Source organism: Pelophylax lessonae, assembly GCF_965119305.1.
Source record: "Pelophylax lessonae genome assembly, chromosome: 4".
Lineage (NCBI taxonomy): Eukaryota > Metazoa > Chordata > Amphibia > Anura > Ranidae > Pelophylax > Pelophylax lessonae.
Genome location: NC_138771.1, coordinates 429,484,137 through 429,510,827, shown reverse-complemented (window position 1 = coordinate 429,510,827; position 26,691 = coordinate 429,484,137). Strand labels below are relative to the sequence as shown.

General features: G+C 40.1%; 1 protein-coding gene across 5 annotated transcripts in view; it reads left to right on the top strand.

Annotated features, from left to right (window-relative positions):
- The window catches only part of HDAC3 (histone deacetylase 3), a gene marked incomplete at its 3' end in the record, with an annotated part of 65,283 nt that extends 44,318 nt beyond the window's left edge, over positions 1-20,965 (top strand). For 4 of the 5 annotated variants that reach the window (XM_082255570.1, XM_082255568.1, XM_082255569.1 and 1 more), the window contains 10 exons: positions 2,222-2,277; positions 7,260-7,393; positions 9,224-9,304; positions 10,305-10,378; positions 13,823-13,887; positions 16,352-16,441; positions 18,321-18,379; positions 18,489-18,568; positions 19,205-19,362; positions 20,327-20,965. In XM_082255570.1, coding sequence (XP_082111696.1) covers positions 2,222-2,277; positions 7,260-7,393; positions 9,224-9,304; positions 10,305-10,378; positions 13,823-13,887; positions 16,352-16,441; positions 18,321-18,379; positions 18,489-18,568; positions 19,205-19,362; positions 20,327-20,396 — 867 coding nt within the window. Of the gene's footprint in view, positions 1-2,221; positions 2,278-7,259; positions 7,394-9,223; positions 9,305-10,304; positions 10,379-13,822; positions 13,888-16,351; positions 16,442-18,320; positions 18,380-18,488; positions 18,569-19,204; positions 19,367-20,326 lie in introns of those variants that run through there. The other variant, XM_082255571.1, reaches the window with a different exon arrangement.
- Between the last annotated feature and the right edge of the window lie 5,726 nt (positions 20,966-26,691).

The following is a 26,691-nucleotide window of genomic DNA, read 5'->3' as shown; positions in this document are numbered from 1 at the left end:
GATGCTAACCTTCCTCCTCCTATTGTTGCTGTGCAAGGTTTGAAAGGATGCTGACCTTAAACTAAATTTGGGTACTTGCATATGTAGTGAGCGAATACCGCAACCCCACGTGCATTTAGAAGTATAAAACTAAGTACAAGCTGTGATACATTTGTGTATCAGATCTTTGCCCTCCTCACCAACTCATGACAAAGGACTGGCCAATCTCACGCCGTGTTAACACTTGTATAACAATGCCATTCTCAGCTGCACCCTGCACAACAATTTTCCAGCTTGCGGGACCACAATCTACTTGCCAGCAGCCTGAGAGTGATTGTCACTGGGTTAAGTTAATGAAGCAATTAACCCTTTAAACTCCAACCTGCCACCAGATACCTTTTGGACCTATCAACCTTTCACAATATTAGCAATAACAATTGTGAAAATGAAACATCTGTACACACACTGTCATCACAGACCGGTATATTCAGAGATCTATTGTATACAGTAGCACTCTTCAAGAGACAGGGATTCTTTTTTTAGTTTGCATAGCATAGTTAAAGACAAGGTTAACACTTTTCACAATAAGGTTTAATAATTAAAAAATCAAACTTGTGAAAATAAATAATTTGCAGAAAGAGTGTTGCAAGCAATAAAGAGACCATAAAACAGAGCATAAAAGAAAAGGGTTGAAAAGGAAGAATACTTGCAGTGTCCTTGGATTTAGCAGAGTTAAGTCTAAGGTTCTCAAACTTGACAGATGTTCCTTGTTGATGGTATATGAGGGCTCTCAAAATGTGGATGCATTCTACTTTTCTTCATATCAAGGGGATTGTTGACTGAGACCATCTGACCAGGTCAATCATTTGGTTTAAGGGGTCATTGCTAGGATTTCACTACGTTTATAACCAGGTCCTAGATACAGTTTTCGATAAGTATTCATATCTCTAAATATCTACAGTTTGCCAACCTGCAGATTATTGTCCATCATGAAATTCACTTTAAAGTAATTTTAAATATGCTAGGTTTCAGATGTCTACTTTACCTAGGAGGGATAAGGGGCGCCAGTGGTTCCCCATGTGGTCTGACGGGTATCTGGACTCGAAACTTTACAAATTACCTAAAGAAAGCAAATATGTCTATACTCTGGCTATGCTATTGTTATTTTAGAAGTTATGGAATATACTTGGATGATGGATTCTACTGAGAGACAGATAGGCATATTCTAGGGATTCCAACTAAGGTATTTATGACCCACTGTCTGTCAACTTTCTAGTTTACTAAAGCTGCTAAGTCAGACACTTTATAGGGCCCTTAGATGGGTATTAGAAGATAGATAAGAGGTGTCTGGCATGAAGAGGTTGTGGATTGTATGGGCTGAAGGAGAAAGCAAGGGTCACTGCAGCTGTGTCTTATGATAAGATGGCATGGGAGGCTTGTGACCTGAACAAAATGGCTGCTGCACACGCAGCTAGTGTTGTGCCCAATACGCATGACCATTACACAAGCTAAACATAAAATGTTCTTGAAACACAGATGTCTTCAAAAAATTACTATAAGTTAATCCAATATCCGTGACCTGTACGAATATATCTAATAGGCTAGTTACCTAGCCTTTCAATTTTTTTTTTTTTTTTCTTTCTTGTGTGTTAATGTTTACCGAAGATTAAATATTCCCATTAGGAGTCAAAATGTTCATAAATTGTTCCCATTACGAGTCCTTGTTCCACCTATACTGGTCAGATGAGTAAATAAAAAAATTATATATGATCAATTTCAATAAGCACTACAAAAACTTCTTTCACCAGTTAACAAATTCTGAGGCCTTTGAGCTGTACTGACTGCTTATGTACCTTCCTTATATCCATGTACAGACTAAATTTGTGTGTGGAGTGAGAGAGAAATGAGTTGAAAATATATGCTGCAGAGAAAGCTGTGGGTTTAAAATTTGAAGGTAATGAGCCAATTGAACACCAATTTATTTGCTAAAATGGTAATGTTAGTTTTGGATGGCTTGACCCTTTAAACTGGATATTTGAGGGCCTGGTTTACTAAAGTTTTTTTAATGTAATAAAAAATGAGCATACATACAAAAATCCCCAAGTTTCTTGTAACGTATTTGTATATTTAATTCAAACAAACTCGCTTAACCTAGCTTCATACTATAGTAAATTTGGTGCATGCTCACTACTCTGTACCATATATTATTTATCATTTTTACAGATATTGTTTTCTCTTACAGGCTTCTGGATTCTGTTATGTCAATGACATTGTGATAGGTATTTTGGAACTTCTCAAGTAAGCTTTTACATTTTTTTTTTTTTCCTCCTCCTTTTACTCATATATATATATATATATATATATATATATATATATATATATATATATATATATATATATACCATATTTTGGGTTTTAGATTAATTGAAGTAAATCTTTTGTGATGACAAATATGTGAAAAAACCCTAAATGATATCTGGCATTCTTTGTGCCATGAACTGCATTAGGGTGGTGGTATTACTCAAGTTTATTGACATTTGAAATGCCAAATGCTTGTACCAGCGTGCAAATGCGTCAAAACTCGGTAACTCATGTTCGTAAGCAATTCGTTTTATAGGTGTTTTTAATGGGGATACATTTCTGACTTACAATGTAAAAATGCTTCTAAATTGCAAATTAATCTAAACACGCATAAACATGGCCAAAACGGATGCTTTTAACCGTCGGTTACTCGCTGTCAAGTGCTCACTGACTCTGGTTTGGAGTTCACATGCAACTAGGACTTGCCTTCCAATGGGTACTTGGGAACATAACTCAGAGCTTCAACCAACAGAAGTAGCGCCAAACCATATTCTTAAAGACCGTTTCATTTATTCACAAATAGCCGAAATGTTTCAGGTGAAAACATGTCTGCCCCCCACCCCATCCCCCAGACTCGGCAATTGCAAAATTACATCCTATCTCACTTATTGTCCACAATACTTAGTTGCTGTAAACATAGAACACTACATTGGCTGCAATGTAAAATAAATTGCTCCAATGCTTGCACAGCATTGCACAAAAATATCTAGGGTCATGAAAAAAGTTTGCACACCCCTGGCCTAGGTGGTCAGAGTGGAAGTGGGAGCAGGTACCCGTCAAAATCTGGTACCTATCCCTAACCCCCACACTCCTTTTTTAAAGTGCCAATTTAAGAGGAGCGGGGGATGAGTCCTTAAACCTGAACTTCCCCTTTTGGGTGGAGCTCCACTTACAAACTCCCCCCCCCCCCCCTCCTACTTGGGTTTGCTATTTGATATGTTAGAGCAGGTGTTAGCCTACCTAAAAGTGACACACACAGACCATTTTCCTTAAAAGTAAAGCTAGAACAATCTGGTTCAATTGCTAGTTCTGATCTAGAACAGCCTTTTTAACACACAGAAACCATTGAAATCTTTTTCATGTCTCTGGGAATGGCTAAGGTATTAGATATACAGCTCAAAATACATTAGAAATATTAGATATTATAATAAATGAATGAGAGAAATAAACAACCCAGCATATTTAACACCCAGAGTAGATCTTTTTTTACCACCTCCTGTTCTATATGACATTACTTGCAGTAATTATGGACTGAAAGGAATAATAGTGGTAAAAAAAACATACAGATTGTACATTTGTAGCCTCTCCCCCTTACATTGGTGGGCTGTGAAAAAAATGCCCCCTTACATTGATGGTCAGTGTGTGAAGAGCCCCCTTATATTCATTGTCGGTGGGAATACTGCCCCCCACCCTAAGACCTCTTCAAAGGCCGTTGATGTAAGTTGTTGCTGGGGGACAGAATTTTTTTTTTTTTAATACCTCAAGAAACCCTTCTCAGCCTCTGAGGAAACCCCCAGGATTAATGGATCATGGTTGAGTAAGGCCCCTTTCACACAGGCGGACCGTTCAGATCCGCCTGTTCATTTTTTTTGGTGGATCTGAACGGTCTCCCCATGCCATTCCTATGGGGCGTCGGATGTCAGCAGAGACATGTCCGCTGACATCCGATCCGTCAAATCTGGATGGATGGAAACCCTATTTTCCATCCGTCCATCGGATCAGGTGGGATCGGATGAGAACGGACCGACGGTCCGTTCCCATCCGATTTCCCCCATAGAGATGCATGGGGAACTGACAGCTGTGTCTCTGCACACAGCGTGGAGACACAGCTGTCATCCTCCTGCTCAGCGGGGGATCGGGGGCTCAATCCCCCGCTGAGAAAAACTGAATCCGAGGGACGGATAGTGTGAAAGGGGCCTAAGGCCCCTTTCACACAGGCGGACAGTTCAGATCCGCCTGTTCGTTTTTGTTTGTTTGTTTGTTTGTTTTTTTTTTTTTTTGTTTTTTTTTTTTTTTTTTGGGGGATCTGAACGGTCCCCCCCATGCATTCCTATGGAGTGTCGGATGTCAGTGGAGACATGTCTGCTGACATCCGATCCGTTAAATCTGGACCGATCAAAACCCTATTTTCCATCCGTCCAGGGGATCGGATGAGAACGGACCGACGGTCCGTTCCCATCCGATTTCCCCCATAGAGATGCATGGGGAAATGACAGCTGTGTCTCCGCACACAGCGCAGAGAACAGCTGTCATCTTCCTGCTCAGCGGGGGATCGGCGGCTCGATCCCCCGCTGAGAAAAACGGAATCCGTCCGGATGGATAGTGTGAAAGGGGCCTAAGGCTGATCCAGAACTCCTATCAGGTTGTCACTGTGTTTTATGTAGCCAGTGGGGACATTTCACGTCGGTTCAGTTTAGGGGACAGGTATCCGGTAGAAGTAAGAGGAAATCTCCAGAGCATTTTAAGCCCCGCAGAGATTCGAAACCTTCCCAACTCTACTAGGGGATTAAAAAAAAAAAAAGGATCTAAAATAAGGTTGAAGGTATCTCCTTCCCTTGCAATGGACATCTCATGTCTTCATTTCCTGCAGCTGTTATAGTTTAGCTTCTATGTTTTGTCTCAGAAAACTGGGACACTTAATTTAGTACATGGATATGCTAGATATAGGATAAAGAAACTCAGTTTTAGTAGCCTCTCTTATATGTAGGAAATATGTATCAGCTAAAAACTAAAATCTTATGAGAGCTTATATGTAATTATTACATTATTTTTATGGTCAATAGATCTAAGAATTAGCCGAGCCGGTATGTCTGGACTGTGAAATTACTTTGATTAAAATAAATTGTGCGCTAATTGAAGCTAGTTTTTAATCTCCAAACACCACTTCTGCAATATGCATGAAATCTTTATCAGCGGTTACAGTGATTTGTTCATTTTGCTTATAGCAAATTATGTAAAGCTATTTTCAGTTGAGTTTCAAAGTGCACAGTATATAGGAAAGATATTACTGATTTCTGCTACATTTACACTTAGAACTGATTAGCAAGTGATATCTGCAGGCTACACTACATTTTAAACTGTTATTGATCTTAAATTTCCTTCTATTTAACTATCCTATTTGCTACTGACCGAGGGCTGTCTGTTTTCTTACGGTGACAGTTTCTTGTCTTGCGGAGCATTGTAACTATTTCAAGAAACTGTCTGTATCTATACTTTTAATCCTGTTTTTTTTTTTTTTTCTAAGCAGGGGAATGTCTTTGTTCTTTTTAACTTTGTTGAATACTCATTTTAGAGATCTGAAAACCATGAGGAAGCATTAATATAAAAAGCCTTTGTTGCTTAAGGGGAACGTATGGTGGTAGTTTTTACACATTTTCTTAGGCCTCATTCACATGGGTAATGAGGCCTGTATCCTGTGAATGAGCTGTGTGTTTATACAGCTTGAGCTGCAAGGGGCTGCTTCCAGGCAGTCCATGCAAGTGTATGGGGGCGCAGCAACTGCACACACAAATACTCTTCCCAATTGGACAGGTGTACTATAGATTGGCCCCAAACACACTATCTGCATTCAAAATCCACGGCTCATTCGCGGACTGTGGCCTCGGTGCCCGTTTGGATAGGTCATTATGGCCAGAACTAAAAAGAAAAAAAAACAATTCTTAACTTCACAAGATACATGTGCATACACACTATTATCAAAAGTATTGGGACACATACCTTTTACAGGCACGTGAACTTTAATGGCATCCCAGGCTTAGTCTGTCGGGTTCAATGTTGAGTTGGCCTACTCTTTGCAGCTATAGCCGCTTAAGTTCTTCTGGGAAGGCTGTCCACAAGGTTTAGGAGTGTGTCTATGGGAATGTTTGACCATTCTTCCAGAATTGCATTTGTGAGGTCAGACACTGATGTTGGTTGAGAAGGCCTGGCTCGCAATCTCCTCTCTAATTCATCCCAAAGGTGTTCTATCGGGATGAGGTCAGGACTCTGTGCAGGCCAGCCAAGTTCCTCCACCCCAAACTCGGCCATCTTGTCCAACATCAGTGCTTGACCTCACAAATGCGCTTCTGAATCCTACAAGCTAAGACTGGAATGCCATTAAAGTTCATGTACGTGTAAAGACAGGCGTCCCAATACTTTTGACAATATATTGTATTTAGTAAGGCTAATTTGAATTTTCATATACAGTCCACAAGGGGAGCGGTTGGCCCCTTTTTAATGTTTTTCAGTGTCTCGAACAGGAATATTTAAACAAAGTTCAATAGTTGAAACTGAAATACAATATATATAGACACACAAGCAAGTCACAGGAATGATCCATACTTTAATGGATTTCTCAGTGAGAGTCCTAGATCACTATCTTTATATTAACCAAAGCGGGCAAGTTCAGTACTAAAAAAACTTGTACAGTATACGTATTTTGTAAAGCTGGGAAAAAAAAGCCGATATTAACATTAGTTCAGATAATTTTACAAACTTTAACCATTACAGTTTCTCTTTAACATTCAGCACAAACCGCAGTTCAGTGATAAATTGTCGAACTCTTTGCCTGTGAAATCATCCAGTAATGTTTAGACATACCGTAGGAAATGAAGCCCATTTCATGCTTGTTTTCTGTGCACTCCTATAGCTAGCCACACTATGCTGTTTGTTGTTCTCTGGGGAAAATGCTAGTTACTTGGCTGTGATGGGGAGCCACTGATTTTAGTATTTTCTGAGCTAATCACCTAGAACAAGGTTTACAAATCATACGTTCTGACTTCAGGCTGACTTTGCAGGCCAATGCTTATAAAAGTATTGAAGCTAGAGAAATCCAGGCAGATGGCATCAGCAATGCTAGCCTATATATTTGTTAAAGGTTTCCTATGAAGAATAATGGCTGGTGTACTGGAGGGTTTTGTAAATAATCTCTTGTTTGCCAGGTATCATCCACGTGTCCTCTATATCGATATCGACATCCATCATGGAGATGGGGTACAGGAAGCATTTTATCTAACCGACAGAGTCATGACAGTCTCATTTCACAAGTATGGCAACTATTTCTTCCCTGGTACAGGTAAAAGCTTTGTCTACTTCTTGGATCAGTTGGTTAACAGATCTAAAGATCACTTTACATGTGTTGTGGCTACTGAAATGAAGAAAAACCTTGTAACTTTTATATAACTAATTAATCCCTGGTGTTGCTGGTGGTAATGGATCCAACATGTGATGGCCAAGTAGTTTTTATTTCCGCTCTTTTTGATAACACTGCAAACCTGCTCTAAGAGTTAAGCTAATACTTAGAACGAAACAAGATTTAAAAAAAAATATAAGACATTCTGTGCAAAAAGGAAGCTGCTCGGCACAGGACCTGGAAGATCACTGCTATCACTGTAGTAGCTTCAGCTATTACAGTGATTTTCCGCTTTCACAGTGATCGTTGGACCAGTATAGCAATGCAATACAAATACATAGATTTCAGCTTTTAACCTCCCTGGCGATATCCCCGAGCGTGACTCGGGGTGGATTTTTTAGGTTAAGATCGGTATCCCCGAGTCATGCTCGGGGTAGATGTGCAGAGAGCGCAGCGATGTCTCTTACCTTCTCCTGGCGATCCAGCGATGATCTCTTATTGCTGTGACCGCCAGCCGAGATCCCCGCCGCTCGTCCGTCTGTGTGATGACTTCCTAGTTCCGTTCCCTGCAGCAGCAATGCTGCATGGGAGCTGAACTGGGAGGGAAATTCAAATGTTGCACAAGACACAAACACATAACATATAATATAATATAATATATATATATATATATATATATATATATATATATATAGAACAGTTCCCATTGCACTGAATGGAGCACGACTTGTCAGACAAGTCGGAGTAGTGTGAACCAACACACACACACGCACGCATGAATTATAATCTAATCAATAATATAATTTTATTATATATATTGTATGATAAAATTATATTATTGATTAGATTATAATTCATGCGTTTGTGGTTCAAATTTATCACATCTGGGATGTCTACTAGAGTCTTGTTTTGGTCAGGTTTAAGTCATAATACATAACGCCAAATTTCCATGAAAACAATTGTACCGCTTTTGGTATATAATTCCTGACATAATCATACCCCAAGGGAGGTTAAGCCCAACTCAGTGCACAATACATCTAATAGATTTACATGAATTGAGCAGCCTGTTTACTGTAAAGCTTACTGCCGTAATGTGTACACCACCACCTTCACCCAACAATCTTCCTGTTTACATGCAGGTGGAAGTACAGCTCCCTGAGTACTTCTGTGCCCATTTAGGATTTAAGAGCTGCAGATCACATGGGCCCCAGGGCTAGGGTCACATCACTGTCTTCCTCTCCTCCTGGCAATTTAGAAACTGTATTTTATGTTAATGGTAAGGAGCAGAGGGAAATTGAAATACGACCATAACATTGGAGTCTATGGGGTTTGCATCTCTTATATCCAAGCAGGCTCAGAATTACAAAAAGAGTTCTACTTTCACCTGCATACTGGTTGGTAATTCAGCCATCTAGTTCCCACAGTAAATTGAAGGAGGTTTGTCTTTTCAAACTTCACTTCAGCTTTGATGAAGTTTTGAGTATTATGGAATTACTAAAAATTTTAGCTTTTATTTTACTTTTGTCATTTTTTTTTTCTCTTATGGATTGTTCAACCTTGCCGCATTGTTGCTGAAAAATAATAAAATATTAGTTTCACAGTGTTCTTGCTCATGCACCTTTCTCCCTTTTTGTAGTATTGCACTTTTTTCTAAACTGTTAATTTGGTGCACCCTTGACTGTTGAAACAATGCACTGTTGCATTTATTGTCAGTTTTTGTTGTGGCCTCTGACACCCCATATGAGAATTAAACTAATTTGTTTCTTATTATAGGTGACATGTATGAAGTTGGAGCTGAAAGCGGGAGATATTACTGTTTAAACGTGCCATTAAGAGATGGCATAGATGATCAAAGTAAGTAATTCATAATGTACAGTATTTAGATGACTTTACTGCATTGGTGTACAGCATGTTGCCCACCTGTGGTCAGTGTGTGGGGCTCACTGTGCTCTCGGGTAAAAAACACAGAGGGCTATATACAGAGTGCCAGCAGCTCCTGCAGGTCACCACCATCTTTAGTGCTGGATCCACCAGCTGTCACTGACAGACACAATTTATGAATTAATCATAGCTCCTGTGTTTCTGCTCCTGCTACAGAGTGTTTCATAGACCAGCTTGTTGCAGGAATGCTAAGCACGATTATGCAATGTGTTTACAGAGGAAGTAACAGCACTTCTTTTCAGATTCAAAATTTAGGCAGAGATGATGCAGCTTTCTCCTGTCTTCCCTGAAGTAGTATATCTCTGCTGTAGTAGTCAGTCACTGTCTAGTTACAGCCAATTATAGATCACTGTTAGAAATTTGTTGCTGCAAGCCACATGGGGAGGCTGGATCTGAATGCTCCCATCCTCCATAGTTCTCCACTGTTGGCTGGCCTTGGATCCTTCTATCAGCACTGCCGCCTGACACAGAGACACCTTACATTGACACGCTGGACACCGCTGTGACTCAAGGACCTTTATGACTCTGATCAGCCTTTACACCTACTGTTTCTAGTGAAAGTTTTTATCCCCTTGAGGCAATAAAATACGTGTAACCACTACACTTAGGAGCGCCTTCTGCTGTTCTTTTTTTTCTACTAGTATTCGCAAACTAACTTCTTACCTCATGTTACATCGACGTACGTATCCATCTGAATGGACTTTAAACTATTGTGCGGCTTTGTGGACATGTTTTTTGAGGGACAACTATGACCCCCTATATTTATTCATTTTACCACCACTGCTGTACTGCAGTGTCCCAGTATCTGTGTTTTTTTTTTTTTTTTAACAAAAGTTTGTTACATTTGCCATTAAATTTCAAGTTCTAATTTAATAGGTTATAGTAATACTTTTTATTTCTCTCCTCCTCACAGGTTACAGACATCTCTTCCAGCCTGTCATTAAACAAGTGGTAGATTTCTATCAGCCCACCTGTATTGTTTTACAGGTAAAGACATTGCATGTTCACTTGGTGCACACACTTTTACATTCTTCCAAGCCGCAGCTTTGTTAAGTGAACTTAGCTTTCAAACAGGTTTACTTTATTTATACTTAAACAGCTCGATGTATGCCAAATATCTGTACTTAAACGTAGATATTAACCTCTTGCCGACCACCCGCCACAGATACACTACGGCAAGGTGACTCGGCTGCACGAATCGCTGTACCCATACGTCGCTCCTCGGGATAGATAGTGGGGGGCGTGTGCCGTTCAAGAAGGGAAGCTGATCTGTGGGACCGGCGGCCGCGATTGCCACCGGGCACCCGTGATCACTCCCCGAGGAGACAGAACAGTGGTCTGCTGTTATAAACTCGGCAGACCGTTGTTTTGTCAGCAATCAACACAGGGCTCCTGTGTTCCTCCTATTTAAAAACACAGATACTGTGTTGATTCCATAAACCCATCCCCCTCACAGTTAGAAAACACCTGCTAGGCATAGTTAACCTGTTGCAGAGAAGCATTTCGAATTTCAGTTAATTTGGTTGATTTTCCCCATATTTTCTAGTTAGGGATAAATCTGCAGTCATGGCACCGAACGAAATGTAGTCAATTTTACACTAAAGTTAAAGTGGAATTTTAACCAAGAAAAAAAATTTGCAAAAAAAACAGATTTTTAATGCAGAAGAGACATACTATGTCTCTCCTGCCTGTGTGTCCTTGTAACTAAGCTATTTATGCAAATCTCTGTGTATACTTCTGGACAATGCTGAGATGAATGAACTCCCATGCATTAATGTATGTACACTATATTGCCAAAAGTATTGGGGTACCTGTCTTTACACGCACGTGAAGTTTAATGACATCCCAGTCTTAGTTTCAAGACATGGATGAGCGAGTTTGGAGTGGAGGAACTTGACTGGCCTGTACAGAGTCCTGAGCTCAACCCGATAAAACACATTTGGAATGAATTCCAGCGGAGACTGTGAGCCAAGCCTTCTTGCCCAACATCGGTGCCTGACCTCACAAATGCGTTTCTGGAAGAATGGTCAAACATCCTCATAGACACACTCTTATACCTTGTGGACAGCCTTCTCAGAGGAGCTGAAGCTGTTAGATAGCTGCAAAGGTTGGGCCAACTCTATATTGAACCCTACAGACTAAGACTGGGATGCCAATAATGTTCATGTTTGTAAGGCAGGTGCCCTAATCCTAATACTTTTGGCAATATAGTGTGTGTATGTGCAGTATCTCACAAAAGTGAGTACACCCCTCACATTTTTGTAAATATTTTATTAGCTTTTCATGTGACAACACTGAAGAAATTACACTTTGCTACAATGTAAAGTAGTGAGTGTACAGCTTGTATAACAGTGTCAATTTGCTGTCCCCTCAAAATAACTCAACACACAGCTATTAATGTCTAAACTGCTAGCAAAAAAAGTGAGTACACCCCTAAGTGAAAATGTCCAATTTGGGCCCAAAGTGTCAATATTTTGTGTGGCCTTCAATATTTTCCAGCACTGTCTTTACTCTTATGAGCATGGAGTTCACCAGAGCTTCACAGGTTGCCACTGGAGTCCTCTTCCACTCCTCATGACAACATCAAGGAGCTGGTGGATGTTAAGAGACCTTGCGCTCCTCCACCTTCCATTTGAGGATACCCCACAGACGCTCAATAGGGTTTAGGTCCAGAGACATGCTTGGCCAGTCAATCACCTTTACCCTCCGCTTCATTAGCAAGACAGTGGCTGTCTTGGAGGTGTGTTTGGGGTAGTTATTGTGTTGAATACTGCCCTGCGGCCCAGTCTCCAAATGGGAGGGAATCATGCTCTGCTTCAGTATGTCACAGTACATGTTGGCATTCATGGTTCCCTCAATGAACTGTAGCTCCCCAGTGCCAGCAGCACTCATGCAGCCCCAGACCATGACACTCCCACCACCATGCTTGACTGTAGGCAAAAAACACTTGTCTTTGCACTCCTCACCTGGTTGCCGCCACACACGCTTGACACCATCTGAACCAAATAGGTTTTTCTTGGCCTCATCAGACCACACCACATGGTTCCAGTAATCCATGTCCTTGGTCTGCTTATCTTCAGCAAACTGTGTGCAGGCTTTCTTGTGCATCATCTTTTAGAAGAGGCTTCCTTCTGGGTCAACAGCCATGCAGACCAATTTGATGCAGTGTTGAGCTTATGGCCTGAGCACTGACAGGTAGACCCACCCCATCCCTTCAACCTTTGCAGCAATGCTGGCAGCACTCGTACATCTTTTTCCCAAAGACAACTTTTTTTTTTTGCACTATTAATAAAAAAAAAAAGAGCGACAATTCTGAGAAAAAAAAACAATTTTTTTTTCACATTCTGCTATATAAAATTCCCAAAAAACAAAAAGTGCAGTGGGTGGTCTGCAAGTGGTTAACTAGGTGTTCATTTTTTGGATTGCACATTATTTATTCTCTCTATTCATTATATGTTAGGTTAATATATTTAAACCTGTTTTCTTAAGTAATTAATTTTTAGCAGCGCTATCCCATAAATTAATTCATTCATAAGAAAATGTCAGACCTACTAGAACAGCTAAACTTTATTTGGGGTTAATCAGAGGCACTTTATATGATAGCTGGTGTGTACTGACTCCTGTTTAACAGGAGTTTGAATGTGATTGCTTAATTCTGAACACCGCTACATCCCCAGTTATAAGATGGTGTGCGCACTAAGGCCTCTTTCACACGGGCGTTCCGTATGTTCGTATATCACCCCATCCGTTTGCGGGTGATATACGGACATAATGCATGTCAATGGGATTGCAGATGACCATCCGCTGACATCCGATTTGCGTCCTTTCAGTTCGGTTTCGTTTTTTGGAACGGAACAGAACCCTATTTTTCTTCCATTTAAAAAAACGTAAAGGATGCAAAATCGGATGTCAGCGGTGTCATCCGCTGACATCAGCAATCCCATAGACATACACGGAGAAGTGATAAGGTGGCTGATTAGCCACTCAGATCACTTCCGCCTGAAAGGGGATCGCTGGCTCCAAACCATGATGCTGGGATGATGCCTGTAGGTGCAGGCATCATCCCAGTATAATCACTAAAATCGGAAGTGGTTAAAAGTGAAGTGGAAAGTTCTGAAATTATTTATCTTTTGTCTCTCTTCTTCTTTTTTTTTTTTTTTTTTTTTTTTTTTAATCCCAGAAACCTGACATTTTAACAGGGGTGTGTAGACTTTTTATATCCACTGTATAAATATAAAAAATTATATATAACATTTTCTTACTGACTATAATTGGAGCTTGTAAATCAGATGATCCCACTCTTGTTACAATTCTTGAGTATTTTATATTTTGTGCAGCTGTGAAAAGGTGAGATGGTGGTACGGTTTTTCAGGTCTCTTTAATTGTCAATATTCACAGTATGTGTATATCGATGTTTGGTTTTTTTTCTAGTGTGGAGCTGACTCACTTGGCTGTGACCGACTTGGCTGTTTTAACTTGAGTATAAGGGGGCATGGGTAAAGTAGATTTTTTTTTTTTTTCTGTGTTATATGTCCTGTTTTAATAGCATATGCTTACACCCTTTGTGCACCACCTGATAATCATTTAACAGGATTACTCAAATTATTATATGAAGTGTTACCTAGTGTAAGCATCCCTCATGCTCTTTCACCATTTCCAGTTCTAGAACAAAAGGGATCCTACCCTGGTAGTAAATACTGCAAATAGTAGTAGGGAAGCCTGATAAGATGTTTAAATTGTATGTAAATTCAAGAAAAAAAAAGGCAGTCTACCATCCTACGATGGGTGGCTGCATTACTTTTCTTTTTTCAGCAAGTACAGAAAATACCAATTGATCTTGCCAGAGATACATTGTGTCCTTGTCTCTTCATGTGGGCTGCAAATCCAGTCCGATCTTGTTTAAACTACTAATCCCTTCAACTATTCTATAATGGGGATGAACAAAGGCAGAAGTCTAGTCTGGTGGACAGCAAAGAAGTGAGAGTAGCCACGGAGGGACATTAAAGCTGGTCATACATGATTCAAGTTTTGTCCAATTCCTGCTGAATTGGCTGAATTTCCATTTGTGGGTGACCATGTCAGCAAGAACTGGCTCAACAAACGATTGATTTAAAAATTCAAGCCTGGTGGAAAATTGATTGAACAGTGACTTCATGCTGTCCGATGCAGTCACTCTTCAGGTATTTACACAGCTGCAGTTGTGACTGAATGCTAAAGCCGACAGGGGATATTTCGCCATCTTCGCTGTCAGGATGGATGGAAGAACCTATTCGATTTATAAAAAAATCATAAATCTACGCATGTGTGGCTAGCCTTGGTGTGATATTCACAGGATTACCAGGTATTAAAGGGAAATAAATATGATAAAGAAGAAAACGAATGCAGCAACCATATCTAAGTACGTTAAATCAGCTTATAATACATAGTTGAACATTATTTGAAGTTTCAGCCCTTCTAATTAAGTTGTGCTGAAGTGGATACCAGTTCACTTGACTGTCACAACCATCTATCTTTGCATGGCTATTTAAAGATGGTTTATACTTGAAAAAGCCATTAGCCCTCCTGTGAAAGTTGATGTGTTGTGGGCTTTAAATTTCTATGCTCTTCTAGCAGTTAGCAGAAAGACTTAGCTATTTACCTGGAGAATCTGTCCAAAAAGGTCTTAAAGCGGAGTTCCACCCAAAAGTGGAACTTCCACTTTAAGCACTTTTCATCCCCTTGCATGCCACATTTGCATTGTCCTTTTTTTGGGGGGGGAGCAGGTACCCGCTCCCAGGTCCGAGCGGAAGTTTTTCCCTCCCTGCAATCTTCTGGGACACGTCACAGGTCCCCAGAAGATTGCTCGGCCACTGACTAAGTGCAGCATGACTTGTGCATGCGCAGTGCGCAACCGGCTGTGAAGCTGCAAGCTGTCACAGCCTGGTGCCCACAGTTGTGATGCTGGGGAGAAGCGAAAGAGAAGCAAGGCTGGCGGCCGCATCACCGTATGGGACAGATGAGTGTGTGTTTATTAGAAGTCAGCAGCAGCTACACTTATGACTTTAAGCGCTCACTCGCACTGAAGTGAGGTTTTTTGCGTACAGCCACCTGTGTAAATCAATAGGCTGCAGCTGTACGCTGGTGACCATATATCCAAGTATTTACAAGCATGCAAGGACATAGACAGTTTACATCCGGGGTCATTCATCCGCTCTTGTACACATAAATGGGTGCACATGTATGATTACCAATGTACAGCAGCAGTCTATCATTTAAAATTTGTACTGGCAACTGGGCCTAAACACATCTCACTCCTGGATGCAGAATTAGGCCTATATTTATATACAGTTATCTGTGAATAGGTCCTAAAGCTGGCCATACAATAGACGAAAAATTATTAGAAAAGCTGTCATTTGGACAGTTTGTTCATTTTTGGTCTAGTTAATGGGCACAAATCAAAAATCAGTTGTGATGTTTTTGAGCCAAAAAAATCAAATGAAAAGTTTGAAAAACTTCTGCCGAATGGACGATAAATTGAAAGGTTATTGTGTTTCCCGCCTGTTTAAAAATTGAGCTGTTCACACTGCGCATACGTGTCCCAGAAGCAAAAAATAAATAAACAAGCAAGAAACTGATTCATTTATGTCCATTGAATGATTTATCATTCGAAATTCGGTCATTACATGATGCCTATGTTGTTCGTTTTTCAGAAATTCATTCAAACTATTTTTTGAATGGTGTATGGCTAGACTAAGTTCAGTTTACAGTTTTTACTTCGATATGTTTAATAGCAAATAATTGACACACATCTACTTTATTTACCCCAGAGTTTTTAGCATGTTTCCCACATACTTTTTTGTCTCTTCTTTATTTGCAGTTCTTGCATGGGACCCTTTTAGCTTTAGAAAATTTAGTTTTTCCTAAGCCTTGTATAACTATTTATGGAGGTCCTGTATAATTCTTGGATTTTCTTCCCTGTAGGGATTGTGTTCAATATGTGAAAAGCTTCAATATTCCTTTACTAGTTCTTGGAGGAGGTGGTTATACAGTTCGCAATGTAGCACGGTGCTGGTAAGTAGCTGCAGTTCCTCAAACTATAGGAAGAGACATGGTTTTATAAAAAGAAGCTGAAAAACCAAAATGTTGGAATGCTAAGAGACCCTGTCACTAATAAAAAATAAAAAAAATTGAAGGCAAATTCACAGTAAGAATCAAGCATTTCAAATGCCTGTCTGCAGTGTTTTTCCTTTTCAATAACTATATTTATATTCAGTTGCAATGTGCCTCTGAACTTACTGGCAAATTTGACTACTCCAGAAAGTCTAGCCCTGGTACAGCCGCTCCCTACTTGCATGCCAAAGACCTTTCCTCTTCTGACCCAACAATCCACCACTCCCTCCACCCTTTATGTAGCACCTGGGGAAGGTGCAAAGGGAAATACTACAAAGTGTCACTTGAGTGACAGCTCTGAACTTGCTGATGCTGCTGCCATCACAACCAAAATAGCACTTCCAAGTAGTCTCTGGGCTCTTGCATATCTACACAACGGAGACTTTTACAGGTAAGTAATATGCCTAAAATACATTAAAAGCACATATAATCTTATGGGAGGATTGTGGTTGAAAATAAGTCTGGTGCGATTATCGCTTTGAAGAGAAAATCCCAGATTATGAAATCTTTAGAGGTGAGTGTAATGTTGTCTTTTACTTCTGTGCCTCCAGTCCTAAGGTAGTATAAGATGTTAGACCCTCTCTGGGAGAGTAGTTTTTTTTTTTTTTTTGCTGGCTGTCACCCTCAAAGACTCTGTTCACACTGAATGCAGCTTTGAAATCATGCTACTTCAACGTGATTTCATGTGCGGCTTGCCGATATCTGTGTGACTTCATGCACAGATCTCTATAAAAGTTGCACATGAAATCGCTAAAAATAGTGCAGGAACTTTTTCAAAATGGGTTGCAAGTCAAAGTCGCACAGCTTATGAACGGTTCTATAGACACAAATAGGGTGCAACTTGTCATGCGATTTTTAAACTGGCAAATCACAAGTGGCACCGGTGGGAATGGGGGCACAATCCTTTCTTCTCTCCATCCAGCTGGAGCTTTTTATCTGTTGTTCATGGTGCAACGCATATAGAAGCTTTCCACGTTTCCTGATGAAGCAGATTGTGTGAAACTCGTAGAGCATCATCCCTACCTTATCAGAATTATCCACGTAATACAATTGGATGTAATGGTTCCATATGCTGTGTCTATAAAAGGCTGTCTGTTGGGGTACGAGTCTACTATACTTTATGTGAGAGTAGTCCTTTTTTAAATCTATTATCAAAGCGGATCTTCTCTCAACAAGTGAAGCACTGCTGGTTTTCACTCTCCCTCCAGCCTGTACCTGAGTAACAGTTTTTTTTTTTTTTTGAGGGAGTGGGGGCATGAGTACCAATTTTTATCGGTACCAGCTCCCACTTTTGCAATCCTCACTTGGCTGAGGATGACGCTGCTTAACCCATTCACAGAGCTAAGCCTGTTATATGCATTGTTTTATGACTTTTGTAATGAAAAAAAAATAGTGTTTTTGTATACTAATGAAAAGTAACAGCCAGTTGCCAGTTTATTGTATTCTTATTACTAATGCCATTTTGAACATAGAGATATAACCTTACACATTTAGGCTGGCCATACACTATACAATTTTCTTGTTCAACTTTCCTTTAGATTTACCAAAACCATGTTAATATAGGGTCAAACCTAAACACTTTCAATTTGTATGCAGTCAGGCAGGCCCTTGCACTACATAGTTTAAGGTAAATCTAAAGGAAATTGAATAAGAAAATTGTGTAGTGTATGGCCAGCCTTAAGGAGTGAATTTGGTTGATTGACATTGGGGGGGGGGAAGAATCAGCTTTGTTAGAACTAGATGCAATATATTGTGAATGACCACTTTGTTCTGGTTGCAGGACGTATGAAACATCACTGCTAGTTGACGAGACAATCAGCGAAGAGTTGCCTTACAGTGGTCAGTGTTATTAATTTATATAATATTTCACTCCACCATTTTGAAAAAACAAAATGTGTATGAAACACTTTACATTATCACCTTTCTTGACTTTTTTTTTTCCTTTTAGAATACTTTGAATATTTTGCACCAGATTTTACCCTCCACCCTGATGTTAGCACTAGAATTGAGAATCAGAACACACGACAGGTAAAGTGTTTTTTTTTTTTTTTTTTTTTTTTTTTTTTTTTTTTTTTTTGGTTCTGGCATTTTTGAGTCAGGCATTGTAAATGGGGGAAAAAATGGAAGGATCTGTTTTTTTTATTTTTCTGACTGGGCTTTAGTACTATTTACCACAGAAACACCCTTCCGTATAGCTTAAATCTAGTACACACTATTCGGTTTTTTTTTTTTTATTTTTTTTCGTTCAACCAAGTGGGCTGAGTGAAAAGAAACTGGAGAGCTTAGGAGGAGCCGCTGTTCTAACTATGCGATGTTAGTACAGCGATCTCTCCCACTGAGCTCTTGTGTTCTGTTCTAAGGCAGCTTTCTACTGACGTTTTGATAACATCCAGTGTGCATTAGGCCTAACACACACAGCTAAACGAAGTGAACAGAGGGACACACCCATATCCTTGTCTGTTAATTTATATGCACATGTACAGATATTTGTTTAGACAAAACCTGTGAAATAAAAATTTATTGGTGGTTTTTTGTTAGAAAGCCCAACATGTTCTGCAAAATAAATGATTGCTGAAACACTGTTTAATTGTTTTCGGTCAATCATTACAAGTAAACATTTACATTTCCATTTAACAGTTGTATCCGTTTCACCCTTTTATACAGTATTTGGATCAAATCAGACAGACAATTTTTGAAAATCTGAAAATGCTGAACCATGCACCCAGTGTTCAGATCCATGACGTACCTTCAGATCTCCTGAGCTATGACCGCACTGACGAGCCTGATCCAGAAGAGAGAGGCTCTGAGGACAATTACTCAAGGTAAACACCCTCCCCCCCCCCCCCCCCACAGCATTTTGGAATATAGATTCTTATAGTCATTCATCAATAGTGGCTTCATGTTTACAGAGTGGAATATACACTTTTTGCTACAATAATTGCAGTGATGAGATGTGATTTGTGCATTATCACATGTAATTCCATAGTGGTTGTAGATTATCCCATTAAAATGCATGAGAGTAATATAGCTATGCTGTAAAATAGTTGCATAGTAGTGATCAGTATCAAGAAATTGCCTGATATGCAGTACATCTTTGCAGTACATGCATGATTGCCTGTGTTTAAAAACCTTGTAAGTACAGGAAAAATACCTGGTGATCTGCCAGAAATACCCTAGGTGTCAGTTTCCTGTTTCGGTCTGACAACACGCAGCATGTTTTGTGTACTGAGTGGTGTCAGTCCTGACTATTCTGCTTTGCTATTATACTCAACCTCTCCCATCGTCTTGTAATCCACAGCATAATGCTAATTTAGATGTAGTTCAAAATATTCTCTGAGACAACACAGGTAGAGAAGGCATACGGCAGCTCTGAATTTGACTAGATCAATTGGTATTTTTTCTTTTGCCCTTCTAAAACCGGTATGGCAAAAATATTTTATTTGTATATGTTTTAGGAAGTTTATTGTTAGGATTTACATACCTTTTAACGATCTTATAATGGAAACCTTGGCAAGCTTAGCCAAACATGCAGGTGACTTGTTACCAGTATCAGGATCTGACCATTGGTGACTGGTTTTAAAATTGATTATCTTTTGCAAAAGACCCATGTGACAAAGCCTATAGCAAACCCTTCAGTAGCTTATGTGTTTTATTTTTTCTAGTTATATGTTTAGTTTAAGTTTCCAGGTTTTAGGTGTATTTAACCCCCCCCCTTCATAAATGTTTCCTTACAAAAAATTGTGCATGGTAGTGTCATTACTCACTTGTCACATTGAATTTTTTTAGGCCAGAAGCTTCAAATGAATTTTACGATGGAGACCATGACAATGACAAGGAAAGTGATGTTGAGATTTGATCACGATTTCTATATCACTATATGTCAGACTTTTAAACCTTCGTTTGTCGGTTTTATGAACAATATTCACATTATTTCTTGTGAAGATTTTTGGACCAGATCGTTTTGTGTCTTTCCAACAAAACCTTTGTTGGAGATCCTGTTTTTTTTCCAAGAAGGGGGGACTATGAGACTGTTGCACCTGCTGAAACACCAGGTGTCTGACTTGGCCTTTGGAGCTATTGTACGTCTGTTTTGAAGATATTTGCAACTTTAAGGATTTTACTGATTCCTGCCAAGACTTCAGATCTCTACAGATATTATAACAGACTGTCATTTTTACATTTCTCACTCCCTCCCAAAACAAGTTGTATTGTTTTGCTGTGAAATGTATTGCTATTGGTTGTAATAATGGTTGCAATATATGCAGAAGCAAGACTAGGGTTAGGCAGGGCAGGCACCTGCCTGGGATGTAGTCTGCAAGGTCACGCTGTAGGTTTCTCCACTCCAGTGTCACCATGGTTTTAGTCTTGGGGGATCGCCTTTTAATTTGGGATGGGTAGATTTCTCCACCCACCTTTCAGTAGCTGCTTTGCTTTGCCAGGTTGCTAAAACAGGTTTAAGCGCTCTGTCTCCATGCTGCAGTCATCAAAGAGAACTTGGACCAGATTTATTAGCTGCCAGTATCAGGATCGCTTCTGTGCTACTGCTGAGAGTAAGGCTGGCCATACACTATACAATTTTCTTATTCAATTTCCTTTAGATTTACCTTAAACTATGTAGTACAAGGGCCTGCCTGATTGCATACAAATTGAAAGTTTGTAGGTTTGTCCCTATATTACATGGTTTTGGTAAATCTAAAGGAAAGTTGAACAAGAAAATTGTATAATGTATGGCCAGCCTAAAGCAGCTGATGATTCTTACAAAGGTACAAGCTCATACAAATTGACAATTTGTAAATTTGACCTATAAGGAAGGAAATATGTATATTAATAAATGATTAGTTTGTTTTACCTGAAAATATTTCATATAATTTGTGCTTACACATCTAAAATCTTTTCTGTCTGTCCTTGTTAGCACTGCTCGGAGAACGGCTGGTTTTGTCTTTTGAAGGTGTAAATCTGAAAAGCAATGAATGTCCAAACCTGGGTTTAGTTTTTCAGTCCCAACATCTGATAGGTAGTGGACAGGTGTGGAAAAATGAGTTTCTGTCACAGGGATGGGGGTCAGATGGGCAGAGTAAGCACCATCTAATTGTGGGAAACCTCTTTGAAGAGTGTCTATTAAAACCAAGTACCGTACAGGATATATAAAGTTTACACACCCCTGTTAAAATGTCAGGTTTCTGTGATCTAAAAAATGAGACCAGGATAAATCCTTTCAGAACTTTTTCTATCTTTTTAATGTGACCTATAAACTGTACAACTCAATTAAAAAACAAACTGAAATCTTTTAGGGGGGTGGGTTGGGGGGGAGTAAAAATAAAAAAACTAAAATGTGGTTGTATAAGTGTGCACACCCTCTTATAACTGGAGATGTAGCTGTGTTAACAATTAAGCAATCCCATTCAAACTCATTTTAAATAGGGGTCAATACTCACCTGCCATCATTTAAAGTGTAACTTCACTTTTGTTTAGAAAACATTTCCCTCTGGGTGATCTATGTACATTATAAGGATTTTAACAAACTTTGTTGCAGATTCCTAACTTATAGGGTGCTGAAGAAATCCCTGTGTGTTTTTCTGTGTCCATTTGGGAAAGTGAGTCTAATGGGAGTGGTTTCTTAGTTATAAATCAGCTATGCACCTGCAGGGCTCTAATGAGGAAAGCTGCTGGGTCGGAATCCCTTTTTCGATGTGATTTCCTGTTGGAAGTATCTCACCAAAAATTAAATTTTTTTTTTTTGTAGGGGATGCCTGAAATCTGAACGGCGTCTTAGGCAGACCTCTGGGAAAATCAGTGAGCCAATCACACAAGCAGGAAATGATGTTTCTGGGGTGTGGTCAGTACACATTCTGTGTACAGAACACCTCCAGGTTGCATTTTTCAAAAAATGACTGTGTCTGCATATTAAATAGGAAAGGTTATTTTTGATAACATTCAATTACATTATGACGTGTTACAATTGTACACGCTATATTTTTTTATTTGCTATTTTTTTCCCCAAGAAAGTGGAATAACTCTTTAAAGTGCCTCTGATTAACCCCAAATAAAGTTCAGCTTTTCTAGTAGGTCTTTCGTGATATTTTCCTAGTCCCATAATACAGCCAAAGCCATGGTCCACGGTGAGCTTCCAAAAGCATTAGAGGGATGTCATTGTTGAAAGGTATCAGTTAGGCGAAGGGTACAAAAGAATTTTCAAGGCATTAGATATACCATGGAACATAGTGAAGACAGTCATCATCAAGTGGAGAAAATATGGCACAACAGAAACATTACCCAGAACTGGACATCACCCTAAAATTGATGGAAAGATTAGAAGAAAACTGGTCAGGGAGGCTGCCAAGAGGCCTACAGCAACATTAAAGGAGCTGCAGGAAAATCTGACAAGTACTAGCTATGTGGTAAATGTGACAGCAATTTCCTGTTTTCTTCATATGTCTGGGCTATGGGGATAGAGTGGCAAGACTGAAGCCTTTTTCTTACGAATAAAAACATACAAGGCTGGCTAAATTTTGCAAAACACACATGAAGTCTCTCAAAAGCATGTGGGAAAATGGGTTATGGTCTGGTGAAACCAAGGTTGAACTTTTGGCTATAATTACAAAAGATGGGTTTGGTGAAAAAACAACACTGACCATCACCAAAAGAACACCATTCCCACAGTAAAGCATGGTGGTGGCAGCATAATGCTTTGGGGCTTTTTTTCTTCAGCTGGAACAGGAGCCTTAGTCAATATTTCCACAAAACCTTCAGGCTTCTAGAAAGCTGAACATGAATAGGAACTTCATCTTTCAGCATGCATACATCCAAATCAACAAAGGAATAGCTTCACCAGAAGATTACATTTTTGGAATGGACCAGCCAGAGCCCAGACCTGAATCAGATTTGAAAAGCTATGGGATGATATGAAGAGGGCTGTCTGTGCACAGGAGATGGCCTCTCAATTTGACAGACTTGGCAATATTTGCCCACTCTTCTTTGCAAAAACACTCCAAGTCAGTGTTGTAATAAAATCAAAAGGTGCTTCAGCAAAGGTATTAGTTTAAGGGTGTGCAGACTTATTCAAACATATATTTTAGTTTTTTTTTTTTTTTCTCTTGCCTCCCACTAAAAGATTTTAGTTTTATAGGTCACAGAAAAAAAGTTCTGAAATGATTTATCTGTGTGTCTTTTTTTTTTTTTTTTTTTTTTTTTTTTTACATCACCAAAACCTGACATTTTATCAGGGTTGTGTAGAACTTTTATATCCACTGTAGTTTTAGGACATGCAAACTGGGTAAGGTAAGGTGTCCAATTAGTCTGTCCTGATTAAATCACATCGAAAGACTAAAACCTTTTTATTTTATTTTTCTATTGTGTGAGGAAGGGTTAATGACACTGCCCTCTTGATGTCTGTGTTGTCACTGGGGAAATCCACACTGTTTCTTGGTGACCATTGTTAAAGTACTAACAGTGAGAGAATATCCAAAATGTTAGGTTGTCACTAAAATAATGTCCCCATTGGAAGGTTTCCATGAATGAACCTTAAATCGGGACACTTGTTCTGGTGACAGCTGTCTAGTGGGAGATTTCTGCTGACTTCCTGTGTGTTTTAAGGCCCCTTTCACACTTGTGTGACTTGTCCTGCGACTTGGGACTGTAAATTCGCATGACAAGTCGTACCCTATGATTTCCAATGAGTACCATTTATATCTGTATGACTTCAAAGTACTCCCTGCACTACTTTGGTCCGACTTTGATGCGACTCGTGATCAAGATTACACAGGCAGTGCTTCAAGTCACGCAACTTTCAAGTCGTACAAGTGTTAAAGTGACCTTAAAGAAGTGAAGGGAAATCTACTCAATATTATATATAGTAAAAAATAGTCATTGGTATTAGCCATTCCCAACTCTATCCCCCACAAATTGTATATAGTGTAAGTCAGCCCTCAAATTTTCCACTCGCCTACTAGCATTTTGCCCGGCTAGCCCGGCTTCTTTGATAGACAGAACACCTGGCCAACCAGGACGTGTGACGTCTATCAAAGGAGTCGGGCTAGGAGGCGGGACTGTGTGTGTCTGAGCGCCCGGCAATTACAATGAAAGCTGTTACAGCGGAACGATCGTGCTTTGTGATTATCCGGCCAGATTTCCTCTTCCTCTCCTCTCTCTTCCCCTGCACTGGTAAGTGCATTGATGGGCACAAGTGAAGCTGCATTACTGGACCCAATTAAAGCTGCATTACTGGGCACGGTTAAAGCTGCATTGGTGGGCACGGTTAAAGCTGCATTGGTGGGCACGGTTAAAGCTGCATTGGTGGGCACGTTTTAAAGCTGCATTGGTGGGCACGGTTAAAGCTGCATTGGTGGGCACGGTTAAAGCTGCATTGGTGGGCACGGTTAAAGCTGCATTGGTGGGGCACGGTTAAAGCTGCATTGGTGGGCACGGTTAAAGCTGCATTGATGGGCACGGGTGAAGCTGCATTGAGGGGCACAGTGAAGCTGCATTGATGGGCACTGGGGAGGCTGCATTGATGGGCACTGGGGAGGCTGCATTGATGGGCACTGGGGAGGTTTCACTGATGGGCACTGATCAGGCCGTACTGATAAGCTTCATTGATGCTGCTGCACTGATGGGCACTGGTAGGCTGCATTGATGGGCACTGATAATGTTATTAATATTTACTTTTATAACTTCTGCAATAATGCAAAAATATTTTACAGTGTCATTCTATGAGATAATTTATCAAGGCGTGTTTAGGGGCGGGCAGGGTAGGAGTTGGGTGGGGCAACTGGTGGCGAGTAACACTTAAGGCCTGGCTAGTAGCTCAGGACTTCAAATTTTGAGCCCTGGTGTAAGAGACAGAAGACGATGAGAAAATGGCAATCAAGTATGAGCAGATTTCCCTCTGTATGGCCTCTAGGCAAAATTCAGCATTCAGTCATGCGATATTTTAAACACAAGCTTTGTAACAATTTGTTTTTGTCCACTTTAATACCAAGGTATGCTACTGCTTTAATGTGTTCATGAAGCAATATGTGGGGGTCACATTTTTTTTATCTCCGTTTGCTTTCTTTATCTCTAGGCTGAGACTGGAATACAATAATGAATTCAGGGTTTATCCACACTTTGGGGACTTAAGCTGCGCATAGATGGATCAAAATGGCCTGATTCCGCAGTGAACAGCCACATTTCGATCCATGTATGGGCACTAATCCACTTTCTCTACAACCGCCCTGCTGGAAAATGTCCCATCGGCTCTGTGTATTCTGATGATGTGGAAATCTCCCTACTATCACAATACACTGACACAGTTAACCACTTGCCGACCGCCGCACGACTATCTACGTCGGCGGTCAGCCCCTCACAGGCAAACTAACGTAGGGCTACGTTGCTTGCTTGTGAGGGTCTAGGGAGCGAGCGCGCGACCCCGGGGGCGCGCTCCCGCTCCCGCGTGGTCACGGACCCCCCCGCGCGTGTGACCAGCGGACCCGATGTCCGCCGGTCACTCGGCGATCGGCGGGGGAGAGGGAGAATGTCAGGCAGCTTGTGTAAACAAACTGCCTGTCATTCTCCTCGCTGCAAAGACACTGATAAAACGGATCTGGTATGTAGATCCGTTGATCAGTGTCCTTACAGCTAGAGCCACAGCCAATCACAGTAGAAACCACGCCCCTAGGGACACACACAGCCCCTCCCTTCCAAATAAAGTTAACCCCTTCACTACCAGTGTATTTTTACAGTAACAGTGCATATGTATAGCACTGATTACTGTAGAAATGTCACTGGTAACCCCAAAAGTGTCAAAAATGTCAGTCAAGGGTCCGATCTGTCCGCCGCAATGTCGCAGTACCGCAAAAAAAATCGCAGATCGCCACCATTACGCGTTAAAAAAAAAAACAACAAAAATGACAAAAATCTTTCCCTTTGTTAGTAAACGCGATAACTTTTGCGCAAACCAATCAAAATACGCTTTTTGCGATTTTTTTTACCAAACATAGGTAGCATAAAACAAATTGGCCGAAAATTTTTAAAAATTTTGATTTTTACATTTTTTTTTGGGGGAATTTCATATAAAAAAATGTGAAAAATATTGCTATTTTTGCAAAATTGACGCTCTTTTTTTGTTTATAGCGCGTGATCAAAAAATCGCACAGGTGATCAAATACCACCAA